The sequence below is a fragment of the Myxine glutinosa genome, chromosome 6 (genome assembly GCF_964187855.1).
Source record: "Myxine glutinosa chromosome 6, kmMyxGlut1.1, whole genome shotgun sequence".
NCBI lineage: Eukaryota > Metazoa > Chordata > Myxini > Myxiniformes > Myxinidae > Myxine > Myxine glutinosa.
In genome coordinates this window covers 124,957,611-124,977,694 of record NC_136266.1, presented here as the reverse complement: position 1 = coordinate 124,977,694, position 20,084 = coordinate 124,957,611, and the positions used below count along the sequence as shown (strand labels likewise).

The following is a 20,084-nucleotide window of genomic DNA, read 5'->3' as shown; positions in this document are numbered from 1 at the left end:
CACCTGAAGTGTCAAATGATCTCCTGACGACCGAAGAAAAGGGAGATGCTGCCTTTCTTCATTATTGCCAAGAAAGGCTCCAGAACGAGGAGAAATCTATCCAGGACACTCTACCAAAAGCAAAGCTCAAAACGTTCACTGAGATGTCAAAGACAATGGTCTCACGTGTGAGAGGGAAAGAGGTTGCCTTGAAGAGTGACAGGGACCTTTTTGCCAGACTTGTGATCATTGGCAAGGTGAGGTGTGTGAACCTCCAAAACATGATGACTTACTCACTTGGGCCTTTGCCTCTTCCAATAGCAAAAAGTGATGGTTGCTTGGTCAAAACCAACAAGGCAAAGCTCATTCATATGTTAGAAGAGGTAAAAGTGCCAGAAGCTGGTGAGATACCACTGGGGCCTCCAAAATGTGGTGTTTGGATTGTGGATGGCATGGCGCTTCTTCAACAACTAAACCAGAAGAATATGCCACAGACCTTTGGGCAGCTTGCTGTTAAAATACTGAAGCAACTGGTCAACATCAGCTTCTTGAACAAATCTCAGTGTATGCACTTTGTAACTGACACCTACCCTGAAGTCAGCATTAAAAATGCAGAGCGCAAAAGAAGAGCAGCCAGTGGATCACAAAAAATAAAGATCGCAAAACCAGAACAAAAAATTCCTAGGCAATGGAAAAAATTCCTCGCAAACGGCCACAACAAGCATCAGCTGGTGAAATTCCTTGTGACAGAATGGAAGAGATGCAAGGCAGACCAGCTCAAAGGAATTCACTTGGTTGTAGCCCATGAAGACAAATGTCATTCAATTTGTACAGACACAGACGGAACTGTCAAGTTCAAAGCAATAGAAGAATGATCCTGTGATCACAAGGAAGCAGATACTCGCATGCTATTACACGCAAAGTACATAGCTGCTACAAGTAACAGCCCACCAGTTATCATCAGGAGCCCAGATACAGATGTATTTGTGATTGCCTTGGGACTTACTAATCAAATCAGTTCACCGCTGTACTTTTATACTGGTAGAGAGGACAAAGTGCGCACAATTGATGTCGGTGCTGTTCAGCAGGAGTTGGGAGATGAACTGACGGAAGCTCTCATAGGATTCCACTGTTTCACCGGTTGTGATTCGGTCAGTTCCTTTTATGGAAAGGGGAAACAAAGAGCCTTTAAACTACTGCAGAAGAATCCCACCCTTATAGAGTCATTCAAGGAACTTGGTACATCTTATGACATATCTGAAGAGATGGTCAGTCGTCTGGAAGAGTTTGTATGCCTACTGTATGGGCAGAAGGAAATTACTTCAGTAAATTAAGTGAGATATCTCATGTTGAAGACAGCAACCAGAACTGAAAGTGTCATGCCCCCAAACCAGGACTCCCTCAAAAAGCACATCCAGAGAGCTAACTATCAAGCCAGCATCTACAAGAAAAGCCTGGTGCAACACCAGGATCTGCCATCTCCTGCAGGCAATGGTTGGAAGATGGATGGCAATGAGCTCACAATTGACTGGATGGACCTAGCTCCAGCTCCTGAAAGTGTTCTAGAACTTGCATTCTGCAGATGTAGGGGATCAAAGTGTAAACCTCCAAATGCTGATGAGTCATGCTGTATCTCTCTTGGACTGAGATGTACAGATCTGTGCCAGTGCAAGAAATGTGAGAACATTCAGCTCCCAACAGACATTGAAGAGACAGAAGACCCCGACAATGGTGAAGGTGATGATGAGGAATATGGAGAGGACCTGTAAGTTCGCAAGTAAGGTGCTCAAGTATAAAAGAATATAATACAAACATAAAGTGTATGCTACTCTATATATGACAAGGCAATTTCACCTAGTATATTTTACTAAATAAATTGGTAATAACATGATCAGACAAGTTATGTCGCTTTTTTGTGCAGATTTTTGATTGGGTTTAATGATCTGAATGCGTTTTCATGCACTGTCCATTACAAAACTACAATAATCTTTGGTTAGGTTAACCCATCCAGGACGAACCCCACGTCCCCACGTATTAGTGGTTTGGTGAAATAACTGTTACAGTCATAAACATCATACATACATGAGCAGAAAGAGCAAAAAAAAATACAAACTTTGAGCCCATTTTTGTCACAGTGCGAGATATAGTTCATTCACAGCTATATTTATTAATGTGAATAGCACTAAATCATCAAATTGGCAACAATGGAACATTCAAAATCACTATTTTTCCATTCAAATTGGCAATTTTATAATTAAGTTTATGTTTATATTTTCATTTCTAATAACCTACATCCCTTTGTAAATACTTTAATAGTGCAAGAAAAAAAATATATTGCCAATTTGACTAATTAATAGATTATATAATTAATGTGCACTAAAAAAATAGGGAACAATGCATTTTCTTCCTTGCTAACTATTGACAATTCAATTTATAAAGTTTATTTCCAATGCCAATGAGGAGACTACGAAAATATTTATCCAAGACATTAATAAGCCATCGCCCCACTGTCTACTTGTGTTAGTGTTGCAAAACCACACTCACTTGTGTCAGTGTTGAAAAACCACTTGACGCACTTGTGCCAGTGTTGAAAAACACATTCCGGACTTGTGCTGTCGTTTTCCGGACTCGCACTTGTGTTCGTGTTGAATAACCACTTCTCTCACTTTTGCCAGTGTTCGCAAAACCATTTTTTACACTTGTGCTAGTGTTGAAAAACACTTTCCGCACTTGTGCTGGTGTTCGAAAACCACATTCTGCACTTGTGCTGGCATTGAAAACCACTTTCCGCACATGTGCTGGTGTTGCAGAACCATTTTTGCACTCCTCTTTGTGTTGAAAAACACTTTTCTCACTCGTGTTAGTGTTGAAAACCACTTTTCGCACTTGTGTTGGTGTTGAAAACCACCTGTCTCACTTGGGCCAGTGTTCAATAACCATTTTATACACTCGTGCTGGTGTTGAAAAACACTTATCACACGTGTTATTGTTGAACAACCACTTTTCGCACTTGTGTTAGTATTGCAAAACCACTTGTCAGACTCGTGCTCGCATTGAAAACCACTGTCCGCACTTGTGCTGGCATGGAAAACCACTTTTCGCACTTGCTTTTGTGTTGCAAAACCACTTTTCACACTTGTGCTAGTGTTGAAAACCACTTTTTGCACTTGTGTTAGTGTTGAAAAGCACTTTCCGCACTTGTGTTAGTGTTGAAAATCCACTTGTCTCACTTGTGCCAGTGTTGAATAACCGCTTTACACACTCGTGTTAGTGGTGAAAACCACTTTTCACACATGTGTTATTGTTGAATAACCACTTTTCGCACTCGTGCTGGTGTTGAAAAACATTTTTCGCACTTGTCTTAGTGTTGCAAAACCACTTTTTGCACTTGCTCCCCATTTGCACTTGCTACCTGATGCTCCCCATCCCTCTTTCTTAACGGTATGGACCTCAAACATCCGGGGCCTTCGCTCAAACCTGATTGAAATCTCCATACATGTTGCTTCTGACAGACCAGACTTAATCTGCTTAACATAAACTTTCCTCCTTCAAGATACAAACCAATCTCTGATTCCTTAATATCTCTCCCTGGTTACTCCCTCCTCCGGTATGATATACCTGAGCCTCGTCCTGGAGGCGGGGTTGCAATATTTATCAAAAACTCTCTTCCTCACTCTCCCTGCACTGCCCTCTCTCCATCTCACCCCCAGGTGTACCTCTGGCTATGGCTTCCCCTTCGCTCCCACCTTTTATTAATATGTGTGTTGTACCGTCCACCAAACATTGATGACTCCATCTGCATCGTCGATGTCAGATAATATGGACCAACTTCTATCTACTCATCCCAACTCTCTCTTCCTCATATATGGTGATTTAAACTGTCATCATGCCAGTTGGCTGGGTGTGGGTACCCCTCTCACCAGCCATAGCACCTCAGCAAAGGACTTCTGCGACCAACTGGGACTGACACAATCTGTCAATTTCATGACCAGGATCTCAGTCAATGGAGTATCCTCTCTTCTAGACTTGGTTATGACAAACCTCCCTGCACATGCCTGCTGTTATTCTTCTTCTCCAATCGTGTCTTCTGACCATATGCTTGTTAAAATGGACATCTCTCTGGCCATTCTCAGAGAGCCTCCTCAGCATTGACGAATCTGGCATTTCACTCAGGCCAACTAGCACACTCTTCAAGCAGCCATAAATCATCTGGACTGGTCGCCCATCTCTACTGCCTCTGACATCAACTCATCCTGGGAATTTTTCCAAAGTAAATTGCTCTCTCTCATGCACAGATTTATCCCATCTCGTCTTCAGTTGTCATACCCTTCCTCCCATCCATGGTATACGGAATTTTGTGGTGAGGCAGTTGCCCTGAAACAACTTGCCTTCGCCTCCTGGAAGGCAAATCCAATGGAAGGCAATCTCATTTCCTTTCACAAAGCCCGGAACAAGTGTGTGTCCACCCTCAGGGGAGCGAGGAAACAATTTCTCTCTACTCTCAAGACTGAGCCTGGTGTTGGCTTAGCGGTTAGGGTGCCGGCTTGGGATCCTAGGATCCTGGGTTCGAATCCTGGTCGATCGCTGAATTAACGCCAGGGGGGTTGACTCAGCCTGTCATCCTTCCGAGGTCGGCAAATTGAGTACCAGCTTGCTGGGATGAATGATCCTGGTGTGTACCCCGGTTTAGAATAGGTACACCGTATCCCTGCGCATCGTAAGAGCGTGACCAAGGGTTGGCGTCAGGAAGGGCATCCGGCCATAAAATCATTGCCTCAAACAGGGAACCATGATTGTCATGGGGCTCGCAAGGCTAACCCCCGCTCTAGCGGGGAAAATGGCCTTAAAACGATCATTCATTCATTCATTCATTCATTCATTCATATTCTCAAGACTGAACTCTCAAACCTGTCTCCCTCTTTCAAATTCTGATGGCATCTGGTCAAATATGTTTCTGGTGTTTGTTCCCCCTCTATCCCCTCCCTTACCTCAAACAGCTACACATCTGACTCCACACGTGAAAAAGCTGAATACCTCAACTCTGTGTTTGCCTCAAAATCTTGGGTCCCAAACCCGTCTCTCTGTGTACCCACCGTAGCCAGTCGTACCCAGCTGCTCCTGTTCTCTGTGCCTTCTCTCCTGACAAGGTGGAGAAGTTTCTGTGAATCCTCGACTCTGATTCTGCAATTGAACCAGACGGCATCAGCCCATGGGTCCTAAAATCCTGCTATGCTGCTCTTTCACACCCTCTCTTTGTTCTCTTCACCCTTTCTTTTCTCAAGGTCATCTGCCATCAGTTTGGAAATCAGCCAACTTTACCGCTTTACACAAAAAATGTGCAACAATAGTCTACTTGCCAAGCCTATAGAGCCCTCTTGTGAACCCGGAAATGTTGAGTACCCCAACGCTTTAAGTTAGAAATGTACAGTATGGGTCCCCAGCACTTAGAAACTGCCGGATGCTAACTTGCATATGTTGGGCAATTAGCAAAATTAGCATTAACCCTATCAAACATAGGCCTGGGACACTGAAATTTCTGTTTCGCTGTATTGCTCCGTTTGAATGCTTCGTGTGAGCAAACTATTTGAAGGATCTGTATGAAATTTGGACATAATACACTTAGACAGATATGCTTTCCGTGAGTGTTCTTATAAAAATTTCCTGCGATCAAAATTTCATGTGAAAAAAGGGATGTAAAAGCCGAGGATTTTTTTTCACCCAACATTTTTTTGCGCGGTTAGCGCCCCTACTCTCATGTTGAGCTACAGTTTCAATGTTAGTGTTTATTTGAACAGATCGTAACCTGGCACGTTCAACGCACTAAGCCCCATCTCGCTAGCTGCTATAGTTTTTGAGATATTGATTATTTAGATTAATTTTTAGTCCGGCTATGGGTGGATTGTTTCATCACCCCTACCCTAATAGCTCACAGGTTCTGGCGAGCAGAAAGAGAGGGTGATTGGATGCTGCAACAACACTGCCTTGAAGAGATGCTGCCCTATTTCTTTGCTGCCGGTCATCACCACTACGCAAGATGGATCACATGGCATCTGCACGACATGCAGTACCTTCCTGCTACTGCCAAAGATGACCTTTACGCTGGAAGCCATGTGTGGCGCCACTCTGATGGTGCAGCTGCAGTGAGTGGAGACATGTTTGGGGAGCAGACATGCATCAAGCAAGGGAAGGGAGTAGGAGGCATGAAGGGCATCTCCACCCTGAGCAGGTCGCCGTGTGGATCCAATCTTTCGGCATCTGCTCCTATCTCTCCAAGTCATTGGATGAGATTTACGACGATGCTGAAGCACCGGATAAGACAATGAAGCCCAACAGACACAAAGACGAGGGTAAAGGACGGCGGGAATTGGACGTGGAGGACCGGGCTAAAATCCTGAGAGTGCTACAGGAAAACTCCCATCCACTCACCATAGAGAGCGCGACCCTCCACCATATCATAAATGGCCAGGTGGCAGATGAAAAGGTGAATGTGCAAGATGCATTGAAGATCGGACAGGACATGAGCACACTGTTCTCTTCATCACTTCCTGAGAGATTTCATGCGCCCATCTCAAATAAGGTGGTGACAATGACATTCACCAAAAAAAGAGTGAAGGTCAATGCGAAGATCATATGTGACCTTGAGGCGTTGTTTGCTCGGCTGCTGGTGGTGGGGAGCAAGAGAAGAATGGAGCTCTCTGCCCTCTTTGACTATGAGCTCGGCCCGGTCCCTGCATCCATCATCGATGAGTATGGATGCCTCAGGAAGGGTAACAAGTCTGTGATCGTCCAGCGTCTTGGAATCCTTGCCCCCAATCCCCACCCACCACATGTTGTACTCGTTGATGCATCGCAGCTCATCTACCATGTGGTGTGGCCATCGTCAGGCACTGTGGCTGACCTCGCAGCCAGCATGGGGTGCCGGCTTAATCGCTACATCACCAAAACATTTGTCATCTTTGACCGGTATGAGCAAGTCTCTGCCAAAGACCACGAGAGGCAGAGAAGAGCTGGGGAGAGCTCAACAGAGTACCGACTCTCACTGACAACCCCTCTACCTAGCCGCGACAAAGTGATGAAGAACAAGACAAACAAACGGAGACTGGGTGAGCTCCTGTGCACACACAGCATAGGAGATCACATCAAGATGGTCAGCAAAGCAGACAGTATTGTCACTCATGACGAGGCTGACGTCTCCCTCATCTCATACATGTTGGATGCAGCCAGTCGCGGAGCTGAAACTGTCCGCATTCTCAGCGACGACACTGATGTTTTCGTACTCATGGTCTATTGGTGCTGGAAGGTGGGTATCACATGTAACCTGCAGATGGAGAGATGGGATGGCACTATTCTCAACATCAATTCGACAGTAGAGAATCTCGGTGAGCAGTGTCGCTCCATCCTGGCTATGCATGCTCTCTCCGGATGTGACACCACCTCCTATCCCGCGGGGAAAGGGAAGGTGTCCGCACTCAAGGCCATGAGAGTAGTACCTGGTGACCTGCTTCACTTCATCAGAGAGGAGGGAGCTACTGATTTACAGATTACAGAGGCAGTGAGTGGTTTCTTCCTGACTCTGTACAACGAGAGGGAGTCGGCATCTCTGAACGTCGCCAGATATGACATCTACCGAAAGCGCAAAACCCCCCCAGCACTGAAGACACTGCCTCCTACAGAGCGCAACGCTCTCCTCCATGGACGGCATGCCCATCTACAGGTGCTGCTTTGGAAAGCAGCAGACTGCCCTGACCCACCAGCTGTGGACATAACAGAGTTTGGATGGAATAAGAAGGAAGGCGAGAAGGGAGAGGAAGTCATCATGCCCATCCTGGATGCAAGCCCCGTTGCTCCTCCTGCCGTGTTGGAAATGATCAGCTGTAACTGCAAAGCTGGGTTAAAGCCCTGTTTAACAGCAAAGTGCAGCTGCATAGCTGCAGGCCTGGCCTGTACCAGCTACTGCTTCTGCAAAGGCTCTGATAGTACATGTTGCAACACACTCACACACTCACAGCAAGAAGAGCAATATGACAAGAATGTAGAGACAGGAGAAGAAGATGAAGACGATGAGGATGAGTTTTATGATGAGGATATGCTTTATAACAGTGCAGAGTAGTAGAAGTGCAAGACGCTCTTTCTTGATGGAAGTTTTATGTTGTGTAACTAGTGCACATATTTTTCAGCTCTGATAATTTTGGGTATACTTGTGTTTTAATTTTGAGGATATTATTTACCCATAGTCATATTATTCTAGTTTGGTATGGTACTTGCCTTTGTTACCTCTAATACCTGTGAATAAAAGTGGAGCAATAGAGCGAAACAGAAATTTCAGTATCCCAGGCCTATGTTTGATAGGGTTAATGCTATTAATGCTAATTTTGCTAATTGCCCAACATATGCAGGTTAGCATCCGGCAGTTTCTAAGTGCTGGGGACCCATACTGTACATTTCTAACTTAAAACTTTGGGGTACTCAACATTTCCGGGTTCACATTGGTGGCAAGTAGACTACAAGTACAGATACATTCAAAGTACACCACCCCCATGCCAAATAATTAAATATCCTACAGCGCGGCATTGCCGGGGTGCCTCCGGCGCCCGGCAGTACCGCAGTGCAGCTCGTAGAGGCTGCATTGGGAGGGGAGAGGTGTACGCCAATTGATTGATTAATTGTATAATTAAAATCAATAAAAGATTATCACAAAATATTTTCTTAATCAATTGGCTAATAGCATAACCAAACACTAGTGCTTCATCCGAAGATGTATCTTTTAGAAATTTAATTAAATAAGTCATTAATAAAAAATTAAATAATTAATTGATTAATCAATAAATAATTAATCGATTAAATGATTAATCAAAAAATCAAAAATATCCTTGATAGCCACATCACTTGGTCACTGTCATGTCCAAATATTAGCTTCCCAGGTCAAAAGGTGCTTGAGATATTGGCCAAATGAGAAAGAAAATAAATAAATGATTAATAATGAAAATAAATAAATAATAATCATTTAAAAATTAAATTATTAATTAATTCGGTCACAGAACACATACACCACCACCATTTCATCAGAACGTGTAACTGTTTTTTAAAGGTTTTTTTTAGTAATTAATCGAATAATTAAATAATTAATCGATTAATTGATCAATTGATTAATCAATAAATCAAAAATATCCTTGATAGCCACATCACTTGGTCACTCATGTCCAAATATTAGCTTCCCAGCTCAAAAGGTGCCTGAGATATTGGCCAAATGAGAAAGAAAATAAATAAATGATTAATAATGAAAATAAATAAATAATAATCATGAAAAAATTAAATTATTAATCAATTCGGTCAGAGAACACATAAACCACCACCATTTCATCAGAATCTGTAACTTAAAAAAAACAAAAAATTAGTCATTAATCAAATAATTAAATAATTAATCGATTAATTGATTAATTGATTAATTAATAAATCCAAAATAGCCTTTGCATCCAAATCACCTGGTCATTGGCATGTCCAAATATCAGCTTCCTAACTCAAAAGGTGCCTGAGTTCATGGTCAGAAGAGAAGGGAAATTTGATTAATTAAATAAGTACTGAATTAATCGCTAATAATTAAATAACTCCTCAATTAATTGATTAATCAAAAAACAAAAAATACTGTTTTTGACAAAGGTCTTGCTCCCTATTGTGCCGAAATTTCAGCTTCCCAGCTCAAAGGATGGCTGAGATATCGTCCGGACAAACAAACAAACAAGAAAACAAGAAAGAAAACAACCAGAGTGAAAACTGAGTACTCCCTTTCAGCGTGCGTCACTGCCGAGCCGCCTTCGGTGCCCAGCAATGACCTTTTGCAATGCCTGGAGATGGCATAGGAAAGGTGCGGTGTACAACAAGAAAACAATCAAGTACACATACATTCAAAGTACACCGCCCCCATGCCAAATAATTAAATATCCTACAGCGCGTCATTCCCGGGGCGCCTCTGGCGCCCGGCAATACCGCAGTGCAGCTCATAGAGGCTGCATTGGGAGGGAGAGGTGTACACTAATTGATTGATTAATTGTATAATTAAAATCAATAAAAGTGTATCACAAAATCTTTTCTTAATCAATTGGCTAATGGCATAACTAAACCACTCGTGCTTCATCCGAAGATGTATCTTTTAGAAATGTAATTAAATAACTCATTAATAAAAAATTAAATAATTAATTGATTAATCAATAAATAATTAATCGATTAAATGATTAATCAATAAATCAAAAATATCATTGATAGCCACATCACTTGGTCACTGTCATGTCCAAATATTAGCTTCCCAGCTCAAAAGGTGCCTGAGATATTGGCCAAATGAGAAAGAAAATAAATAAATGATTAATAATGAAAATAAATAAATAATAATCATAAAAAAATTATATTATTAATCAATTCGGTCAGAGAACAAACCACCACCATTTCATCAGAATCTGTAACTAAAAAAAATAAAAAAAATTGTCATTTATAGAAAAATTAAATAATGAATCGATTAATTGATCAATTGATTAATAAATCAAAAATAGCCTTTGCAGCCAAATCACCTGGTCATTGGCATGTCCAAATATCAGCTTCCTAACTCAAAAGGTGCCTGAGTTAATGGTTAGAAGAGAAAGGAAATTTGATTAATTAAATAAGTACTTAATTAATCGCCAATAATTAAATAACTCCTCAATTAATTGTTTATTCAAAAAAACAAAAAATACTGTTTTTGACAAAGGACTTGCTCACTACTGTGCCGAAATTTCAGCTTCCTACCTCAAAGCATGGCTGAGATATCATCCGGACAAACAAACAAGAAAACAAGAAAACAAACAAACAGAGTGAAAACTGAGTACTCCCTTTCAGCGTGCGTCACTGCCGAGCCCCCTTCGGTGCCCAGCAATGACGTTTTGCAATGCCTGGAGATGGCATAGGAAAGGAGCGGTGTACAACAACCAGAGTGAAAACTGAGTACTCCCTTTCAGCATGCGTCACTGCCGAGCCCCCTTCGGTGCCCGGCAATGACGTTTTGCAATGCCTGGAGATGGCATGGGAAAGGTGCGGTGTACAAAAACAGATCCTTGCAACTACAGACCAATCAGCCTGCTCCGAATTATCAGCAAAGTCATGGAATCCATCATTGTTTCGGATATCAAATCCTTCCTCTTCTCCAATGGCTTGATCTCTGATCATCAATTTGGTTTCAGACCAGGTCACTTTTCTCTGGACATGCTGCTTCTGCTGTCTCAACAATGTATGGAGGTCCTCAATGTCAAACAGGAAATTAGAGCTGTCTCCCTTGACATATCACGTGCCTTCGATACGGTCTGGCATGGCTCATTGTAAAAAAATTCTCCATGCGGAATAACAATAACATGCGGAATTCCTGTTTGACATTGAGGCCCTCCATCTATTGTTGAGACAGCAGAGCCAGAATGTCCAGAGTAAAGTGACCTGGTCTGAAACCTGCCTGCATCCTTGGCACACCTGAGCTCCTCACCACATACAAGGCTTTCATCTGCAGCTCAATGGAATACTGTTTCCCCCTCTGGGCCGGTGCTCCTGCCTCACACCTAGCTCGGCTTCACGCTGTTGAAACCAAAGCTTTCAGAATCATTGGAATCTCCTGCGATGAAGCCAACTCCGAGGGCCTTTTACTCACTCACCGCAGGCAGGTTGGTGGTCTTTCTGTCTTCTACCGACTCCTCTCCGGCCTTGCTCCCCCAGCTCTCTCTGTGCTCTGTCCCCCAAATATTCCTGCAGGTCGCACAAGATCTGCCTGCAACCCTCTTATGGTTAAACTACCAAAATCAAGGCTCTCTGCTCACCTTCACTCTTTCATTCATCTTTTATCCCGCCTCTGGAGCACACCCCCCATTCCCTTCAATCCCACTCCTCCCTCCAGGTCTTTAAGGGGCCAAGTGGGATAAAATGCAGGGTTTTACACGCCATCTATCTATAATTCCAGTAATCTCTGTGTGTGTGTGTGTCTGTGTGTGTGTGTGTGTGTGTGTGTGTGTGTGTGTGTGTGTTTGTCTGTGACCGCTGTTTCTTGACAACCACGGGTCCGATATACTTGAAACTTGCCAGATATATTGCTGGGGACCCGAGGATGTGCCTTTTCAAGGTTTCATATTAATCGGAGAAGTAGTTACCGAGCTATGGCGATTTCTTTACCAAACTCCGCAAGCCGTTCGCTTTGGACCAAACCATTTCATGTAAATAGAGGGGGGGGGGGGGGGGGGTTCTGTGGTCGTTGCGAATGGACCAAACCATTTCATGTAAATAGAGGGGGGGGGGGGGTTCTGTGGTCGTTACTGCCACGTGGTTTCAAAGTTTTTTTTTGTTGTTGTTGTTTGCACGCATGCTTTTTTGCACGCACGTACGGGCACCCACGTACGGGCACGTCCTAGTCTATCTATAATTCCAGTAATCTCTGTGTGTCTGTGTGTGTGTGTGTGTGTGTGTGTGTTTGCCTGTGATCGCTGTTTCTCGACAACCACGGGTCCGATATACTTGAAACTTGCCAGGTATATTGCTGGGGACCTGAGGATGTGCCTTTTCAAGGTTTCATATTAATCGGAGAAGTAGTTACCGAGCTATGTCCAAAAAACGATTCAACCAATCAGAGAGCAGCGAGCTATCACGTGTGCCGAACGTGGCGAACAGACTCTGCCTCGGACGGCACATTTGAGAGCGTATTCATTTATTTCACGTTGGCAAACTATGTTGGCGCTATGTTGGCGTTAAACTATGTTTTAAAACTAATTAAAACTAATTTGCGATTCATCGTAACTGCGATATGCGACCTTCCGGACAGTCAAATGAGGACGTCACTTCCGGACTTACGGATAGTCATAGTGACGACGTACTGATGCTGAACGTGGCGGGCAGACGCTGTAAGGTACGATCGATTGTAGTACACGTTTATAATAACTCTGCCGATACAGGCCCGATTAACTGCAGCGCCATCCGAGCTGCGGCGTCGGGACGATACATTCATTGTACGGTCACATCACGCACTTACGGGCACGCCCATGGGCCCATGGGCACGCCCATGCATGCATGGGCGAAGACATTTTTTTTTTTTTTTTGGCAAGGAACGGGCATCCACGTACGGGCACGTCCTAGTTAAACAAATGCACATATCTACACTCACAGACAAGCTACCCCCTACAAACCATGTATCACTGGAAAGCTGACAATCTGGAGAATACAAAAATTGAAGAATTGAGACAATACACCTTCAAATAAGGAAATTACATTTATTTTCCTCAACACAATTGAAAATTTACATTTTTGCATTTTGTCAGCAAAATTGTAACCCCACACAACCAACTCAGGCAATCTGCTTTTTTCCTCAGTTTTACATATTATAGGGATGTCCTAATATTTCAATGATGGCTTTTCTTCAAATCGGTTTATTTCAGCTGCACACTGATTATTTTTTGTAGAAATAGAAAAAGGTGACATTTTACTTCATAAATTTTTTTAAAGTAGGGGTATCTCTAAAAGGCATCAATAGTTCACTCAACACCTCAAACCTGACATTCTGACCAAATTTGAAGAAATTCTGATGATTAGTTTTTGAGTTATAACAAGTTTATGAATATTCATGAGAGCACAGACTATAGAGTTTGCCAGTGTTTATTAAACAGATTTTTATGGATATTTAGGCCAAAAAATCCACTTCCGGTTATGAAAAAGGTACTTCCGGTTTAAGAAATGATTGACCTTTGACAATTAGACCCATATTTTCTGGAAAAAATAGTTCAATTTTCATATTAAAAGGATTGATTTCTGAAAGAACATACATCATAGAGTATTTTGACATGAAAAAATTAAAATATATATTTTACTCCAATTTTACCTCACTCGGCCCCTTAAAACAGCTGTTCACCACCATCTCTTATCTTTCCCCATCCAAAACCTTGATCTTTTCTACCCCCGCTAATTCACCCCAGATACACTTTTTTGAAATTCCAACTTCTTTGCTGGAAATCCTTGCAGTGTCCATATATTTTATACCTCTCCCACCTCCCCCTAAGCCCTCTCCCTCCCACAGTTCTCTCGATGTCCCTGCTCTCAAATGTTGTGTTTGTGAACGTCCTTCCCCCTCTCTCCCCATCTTGTCTACCGCTCCCCTTATTTTGTGTTTTATGTGTCGGTTTGACTTTTTGTGTGATTAATGTTCGCTCTTTCACGAGCCTCGATCTTGTATACAAAAAAAAAAAAAAACAACCAACAAAAAAAAACAAACATGTTAATGATGATGGCATAGGTGCAAGTACAAAACATCATCCGATCAAGATGAAATTTATTGAGCGTCATCTCTGGATAGATTTGTGGAGAAGGAAAAAAAGATGACGTCATCGGTCACGTGGTTCGGTTGCCACTTTTTTTTAACACAAAACGACAATAGCCTTTGAAACCACGTCCTGGTGAGGGTCTGCAATCTCTGATTGCTCTTTCTTGTTTCTCTTAATTTTACTCTTCATATAGTACACTCTACAGCCACCGCTACCACAATCAATTATTTTGAGGAAGCTGTTGCCACGAGATGATAGAGTATAACTGAAAATGACTTCTCTAACACCTTTTTGTTCAATTGCTCGATGTTGTTCGGCGGTTTCGAGCGCTCCGTTTCGTTGGAGTGCTTGCTTGAGCGCTGTGAATCAAGCGAGCCGCCTGGCGAGCATTAAGCAAGCCGCTTGCTAACGGAACGCATCCGTGAAAAATCTACTAAACTAAATGTATGAAACATTGTTTTTAAATAAATTATATTTATTATGTCCTTTTTACCACTGGTTATGTTGTTATTATTACTTTACTTTATACATCCTTATAAATCAAAAAACAACGTAAGAAGCTATCAAAACTTTCGAGGTGTATATGTATATTTTTCCTAGCTGAGTTGGAACTGTCTACTTGCTTCGCTTTCTCTTTTCATAACCTGTGTAAGTAAAACCTCTGACGCATCTTTTGGCTGCAGACTTATAGAACTATCGTTATATTTCATAGAGCTTATAATAAGTGGAGAGCATTTAATTGGAATATCTAATAATAATGATAGAAGAGTGCAATGCTCAATTGCATCTGAGCGAATCGTGATTTTGAACACTGCATTGTACAGTGTACTGTACATGGGTTTGTGCACAAGTGAAATATCACGTGTACAGTTTAGGTGTGCAGTGTGCTCGTCATTCAGGGGTAGTGACAAGAGCGGTTTGAGGAGACATCCGCGATTTTAATTTTTTTTAGTCGTGAGAGCTTGAACTGTGAACCCTTCTCGTGGTGTATTATAAACCAGCTGGGATGATAATTCTGACGTGACGGCATCACTTGGTGATGGTGTGTGGGCAGCATTCTGTGTTTGAGTGAACTTCCCACCCCCGATGAAAATTTCATCCTTCGATGTTTGTCGTGATTTTCTTGGTTTCTCCTTGATAATGATAATGATATCAATGATATCGTCAGTCGTGCAGGCGAGAGAGGCTATTAAGTATTACTATTACTATTATTTGTCTTTTTCGTATTGTTTCTTAAACAAATAGGTTTTTACAAACTAACCAATCCTATTGTAATTCGTACAAACAACTGATAAATGGCTTATGGTTTAATTACCCCGTCCTCCTTTCCCCAGTTCACACTGTCAGTCCTGTAGACCTCCGTTAGTTCTGCCGACCTCCGTTTAAAGTCCTGCCGACCTCCGTTTAAAGTCCTGCCGACCTCCGTTTAAAGTCCTGCCGACCTCCGTTTAAAGTCCTGCCGACCTCCGTTTAAAGTCCTGCCGACCTCCGTTTAAAGTCCTGCCGACCTCCGTTTAAAGTCCTGCCGACCTCCGTTTAAAGTCCTGCCGACCTCCGTTTAAAGTCCTGCCGACCTCCGTTTAAAGTCCTGCCGACCTCCGTTTAAAGTCCTGCCGACCTCCGTTTAAAGTCCTGCCGACCTTCGTTTAAAGTCCTGCCGACCTCCGTTTAAAGTCCTGCCGACCTCCGTTTAAAGTCCTGCCGACCTCCGTTTAAAGTCCTGCCGACCTCCGTTTAAAGTCCTGCCGACCTCCGTTTAAAGTCCTGCCGACCTCCGTTTAAAGTCCTGCCGACCTCCGTTTAAAGTCCTGCCGACCTCCGTTTAAAGTCCTGCCGACCTCCGTTTAAAGTCCTGCCGACCTCCGTTTAAAGTCCTGCCGACCTCCGTTTAAAGTCCTGGCGACCTCCGTTTAAAGTACTGGCGACCTCCGTTTAAAGTCCTGGCGACCTCAGTTATTCCTGGCGACCTCCGTTTAAAGTCCTGGCGACCTCCGTTATTCCTGGCGACCTCCGTTATTTCTGGCGACCTCCGTTATTCCTGGGGACCTCCGTTATTCCTGGGGACCTCCGTTATTCCTGGCGACCTCCGTTATTCCTGGCGACCTCCGTTATTCCTGGCGACCTCCGTTATTCCTGGCGACCTCCGTTATTCCTGTCGACCTCCGTTATTCCTGTCGACCTCCGTTATTCCTGTCGACCTCCGTTAGTCCTGTCGACCTCCGTTAGTCCTGTCGACCTCCGTTAGTCCTGTCGACCTCCGTTAGTCCTGTCGACCTCCGTTAGTCCTGTCGACCTCCGTTAGTCCTGTCGACCTCCGTTAGTCCTGTCGACCTCCGTTAGTCCTGTCGACCTCCGTTAGTCCTGTCGAACTCCGTTAGTCCTGTCGATCTCCGTTAGTCCTGTCGATCTCCGTTAGTCCTGTCGATCTCCGTTAGTCCTGTCGATCTCCGTTAGTCCTGTCGATCTCCGTTAGTCCTGTCGATCTCCGTTAGTCCTGTCGATCTCCGTTAGTCCTGTCGATCTCCGTTAGTCCTGTCGATCTCCGTTAGTCCTGTCGATCTCCGTTAGTCCTGTCGATCTCCGTTAGTCCTGTGGACCTCCATTAGTCATGTCGACCTTCATTAGTCCTGTTGACCTCTGTTACTGCTCGGCCTGTTGTCCTCCGCTAGTCCTATAGACCTCCATTAGTCTGTCGTCCTCCGTTACCTAATCTCTGGGTAGAACCGAAAGGGAATAGATTGTTTTTGGAAACAGGTGGGATGCGTTGTTGGGGCAAAGGTGAGGTGGGGCCATGGGGGTTTATCATCCATAGTGCACACAGGAAGATCCACAGGACTACCCTAAAATCTCGAGACATGATGATGATGATGATGATGATGATGATGATAATGATGATGATGCGTTGTATTTTACACATTTATCCTTATCTAGATATGTTTGGCAATCTGTTTGCGGAGGAGGAGGATGAAGACAAGCCTGTGGGTATGGAGCCATTTGGGCAGGCTTCTCGGAGATATGCTCCTTCAAAAGGCACAGGTCCTCCTGCTCCCCGGCAGGCATCACGGTTGTGCGGAATTTTGAACCAAGGTGCCACTTGCTACCTGAACGCGCTGTTGCAGACGCTGCACCACACACCGGAGTTTCGAGGTGAGCCAAAACCTGTTCAGTTTTTCACATAAAATGTTTCACTTGGTTGAGGGAGGGACATGAGGCGGTAGAGATCCAACAGAACCACAGGAGATGACCAAAAGCAGCGTGAGCTCAGGTAGAAATCAAAATGGTATGTGCCATGGACCTACAGTCACGTGAAAAAGTAAGTACACCCCATGTAAAGTTTTGACTTTTTCAACATACAGCTATTTGATCTTCATTTCAACAATATTGATGGATAAAGGTGATATAATATAACAAATATCATGAAACATTTACATTTTGTAGTCCATTGTATAATTTATATAAACATCAAAGCAAATTTCGCATGTGGAAAAAGTAAGTGCACCCCTACATTTATCACTACTTCAAATACCTAAAATTAGAATCAGGTGCACCAGCTCAGGTGCAAATGATTAGAACATCGTTCGAGAGGATCTTGGAGGAACCTGTCTTATTTAAACCTCAGACATTTAGTTTGGGATGCTCTTTGTTGTTTAAGTGTGCGGCAATCACCATGCCGAGATAAAAAGAGCTCTCTGAGGCCTTCAGAAAGAAGGTTATAGATGCCTATGAGTCTGGGAAGGGATTTAAAAAGATCTCCAAACAATTTGAAATCAATCATTCGAATGTCCGGAAGATCATCTACAAGTGGAGAAGATTCCAAACAACTGCCAACTTGTTCAGGCCAGGCCGCCCCAGCGAGTTCAGCCCGAGAGCAGACCGCAAGATGCTGAAAGAAGTCTCGAAGAACCCCAGAATGTCATGACGGGACCTACAGGTAGCTCTTGCCACTGTTTATGTCAAAGTGCACGAGTCTACCATTGGAAAGAGGCTGCACAAATTTGATCTACATGGGAGGTGTGCCAGGTGGAAACCTTTGCTGTCCAGAAAGAACATCAGTGCAAGACTAACGTTTGCCAATGAACACCTAGGCAAAGACCAGCACTTCTGGAGCAATGTGCTCTGGACAGATGAGTCAAAGGTAGAGCTATTTGGCCACAGTACCAGAAGACATGTTTGGCGAAATCCAAAGACAGCATTTGACCACAAGAAACTGATACCAACTGTAAAGCATGGTGGTGGAAATATTATGGTTTGGGGCAGCTTTGCTGCATCAGGGCCTGGGCAGCTCACCATCATAGAATCCACTATGAATTCTTCATTGTGCCAAAGGGTGCTTGAGGATAATGTGAGGCCATCTGTCAGAAAGTTGAAGCTCAACTGAAGGTGGACCTTGCAACATGACAATGACCCGAAACATACCAGTAAATCCACCAAGGAATGGCTGAAAAGAAAGAAATGGAGGGTTCTAGAATGGCCAAGTCAAAGCCCGGATCTAAATCCCATTGAGTTGTTTTGGGGGGATTTGAAACGAGCTGTGCATGCAAGAAACACCTCAAACATCGCACAGCTGAAAGAATTCTGCATGGAGGAGTGGGCAAAATTTTCTCCCAGTCGATGTCAGAGACTGGTAGACAGTTATAAGAAACACCTACTTGAGGTTGTTTCTGCCAAAGGGGGCAATACCACCTATTGGAGCGAAGGGTGTACTTACTTTTTCCACATGCGAAATTTGCATTTATGTTTATTTAAATTACACAATGGTCTACAAAATGTAAATGTTTCATGATATTTGTTATATTATATCACCTTTATCTATCTATATTGTTGAAATGAAGATCAAACAGCTGTATGTTGAAATATGTTGAAAAAGTCAAGACTTTACATGGGGGGTACTTACTTTTTTCACGTGACTGCACGAACCGCTTTCTCACATTAGAGTTTATGCACCTGTAAGTTTAATCAAGAGCTCTCCAAATGTTTGTTTGTGTTCCCTACGTAATTGGTACACCGTCACCATTAGTCCTGTGTGTTGCCAAAATTGTGTGCTGAAAAGGCCTTGTTAGCGCATCCCCCACAACGTGAAGCCACCCCCTTCCCCCCCCTACACACACACACATACTCAAGTATTGAAAAGTTGGAAGAGATGGGAGATCAAAGTGAATGAAAAGCTCTTGTTTACCCTTACCACATTCATTTGAGTCTTTGTTTGTTTGCTTGTTCGCACAGAATAAATGTGATGTTCTCTGTGACCGTTTGTCCGATTGACAGGAAATTTTCACCAGAGGTGCACCTCCACCTGTAGAATTTTTTATGACAATTATGACGTCATAGGTCACGTGGTTCGGCCGCCATCTTGGAAAAACAGAAAAAAATTGCACCTCTACATCTCTGAAAGTGCTGCATAGAAAAAAATTAGACATGGCTCATTGTAAAGAACTCTCCATGTTTGAATAACATACAGACTTGGCATTTAATATGGAATATATATTTTTCTTGACTTGGGTTTACTTTCTCAACTCAGTATATCAATCTGGTGAGTTTCGTTTACCCTTCGGTGATGTCTTTGTTGAAAGAACCATGTCACTGATTGTCTTTCGCAGCAAGAAGTCAATAACAGGATTATATCACAGGTGGCGTGACAAAATGTAAGGACAGGTACATTTGACGATTGGCTTCACAATCGGGTATATAAGGGTTGTTGCGTTCTGTATTAGTGGAAAACAACTGCTGCACGTCTACAAAAGTTATTGCCGCTTTCTCTGGTGATGGTCCGTCAACTTGACAATGTTGTTTGTCATGGAG

General features: G+C 43.2%; 1 protein-coding gene across 9 annotated transcripts in view; it reads left to right on the top strand.

Moving 5' to 3' along the window:
- USP40 (ubiquitin specific peptidase 40) overlaps window positions 1-20,084 on the top strand; it is a 116,824-nt gene that overhangs the window by 12,899 nt on the left and 83,841 nt on the right. For 5 of the 9 annotated variants that reach the window (XR_013623860.1, XM_078780481.1, XM_078780478.1 and 2 more), the window contains exons 1-2: window positions 14,888-14,933; window positions 17,217-17,432. Coding sequence is in view for 8 of the 9 variants with exons in the window: in XM_078780481.1 (XP_078636607.1) it covers window positions 17,219-17,432 (214 nt within the window). In the remaining variant the exon portion in view is untranslated. Of the gene's footprint in view, window positions 1-14,887; window positions 14,934-15,197; window positions 15,322-17,216; window positions 17,433-20,084 lie in introns of those variants that run through there. The other 4 variants (XM_078780479.1, XM_068120998.2, XM_068121000.2 and 1 more) reach the window with 2 other exon arrangements.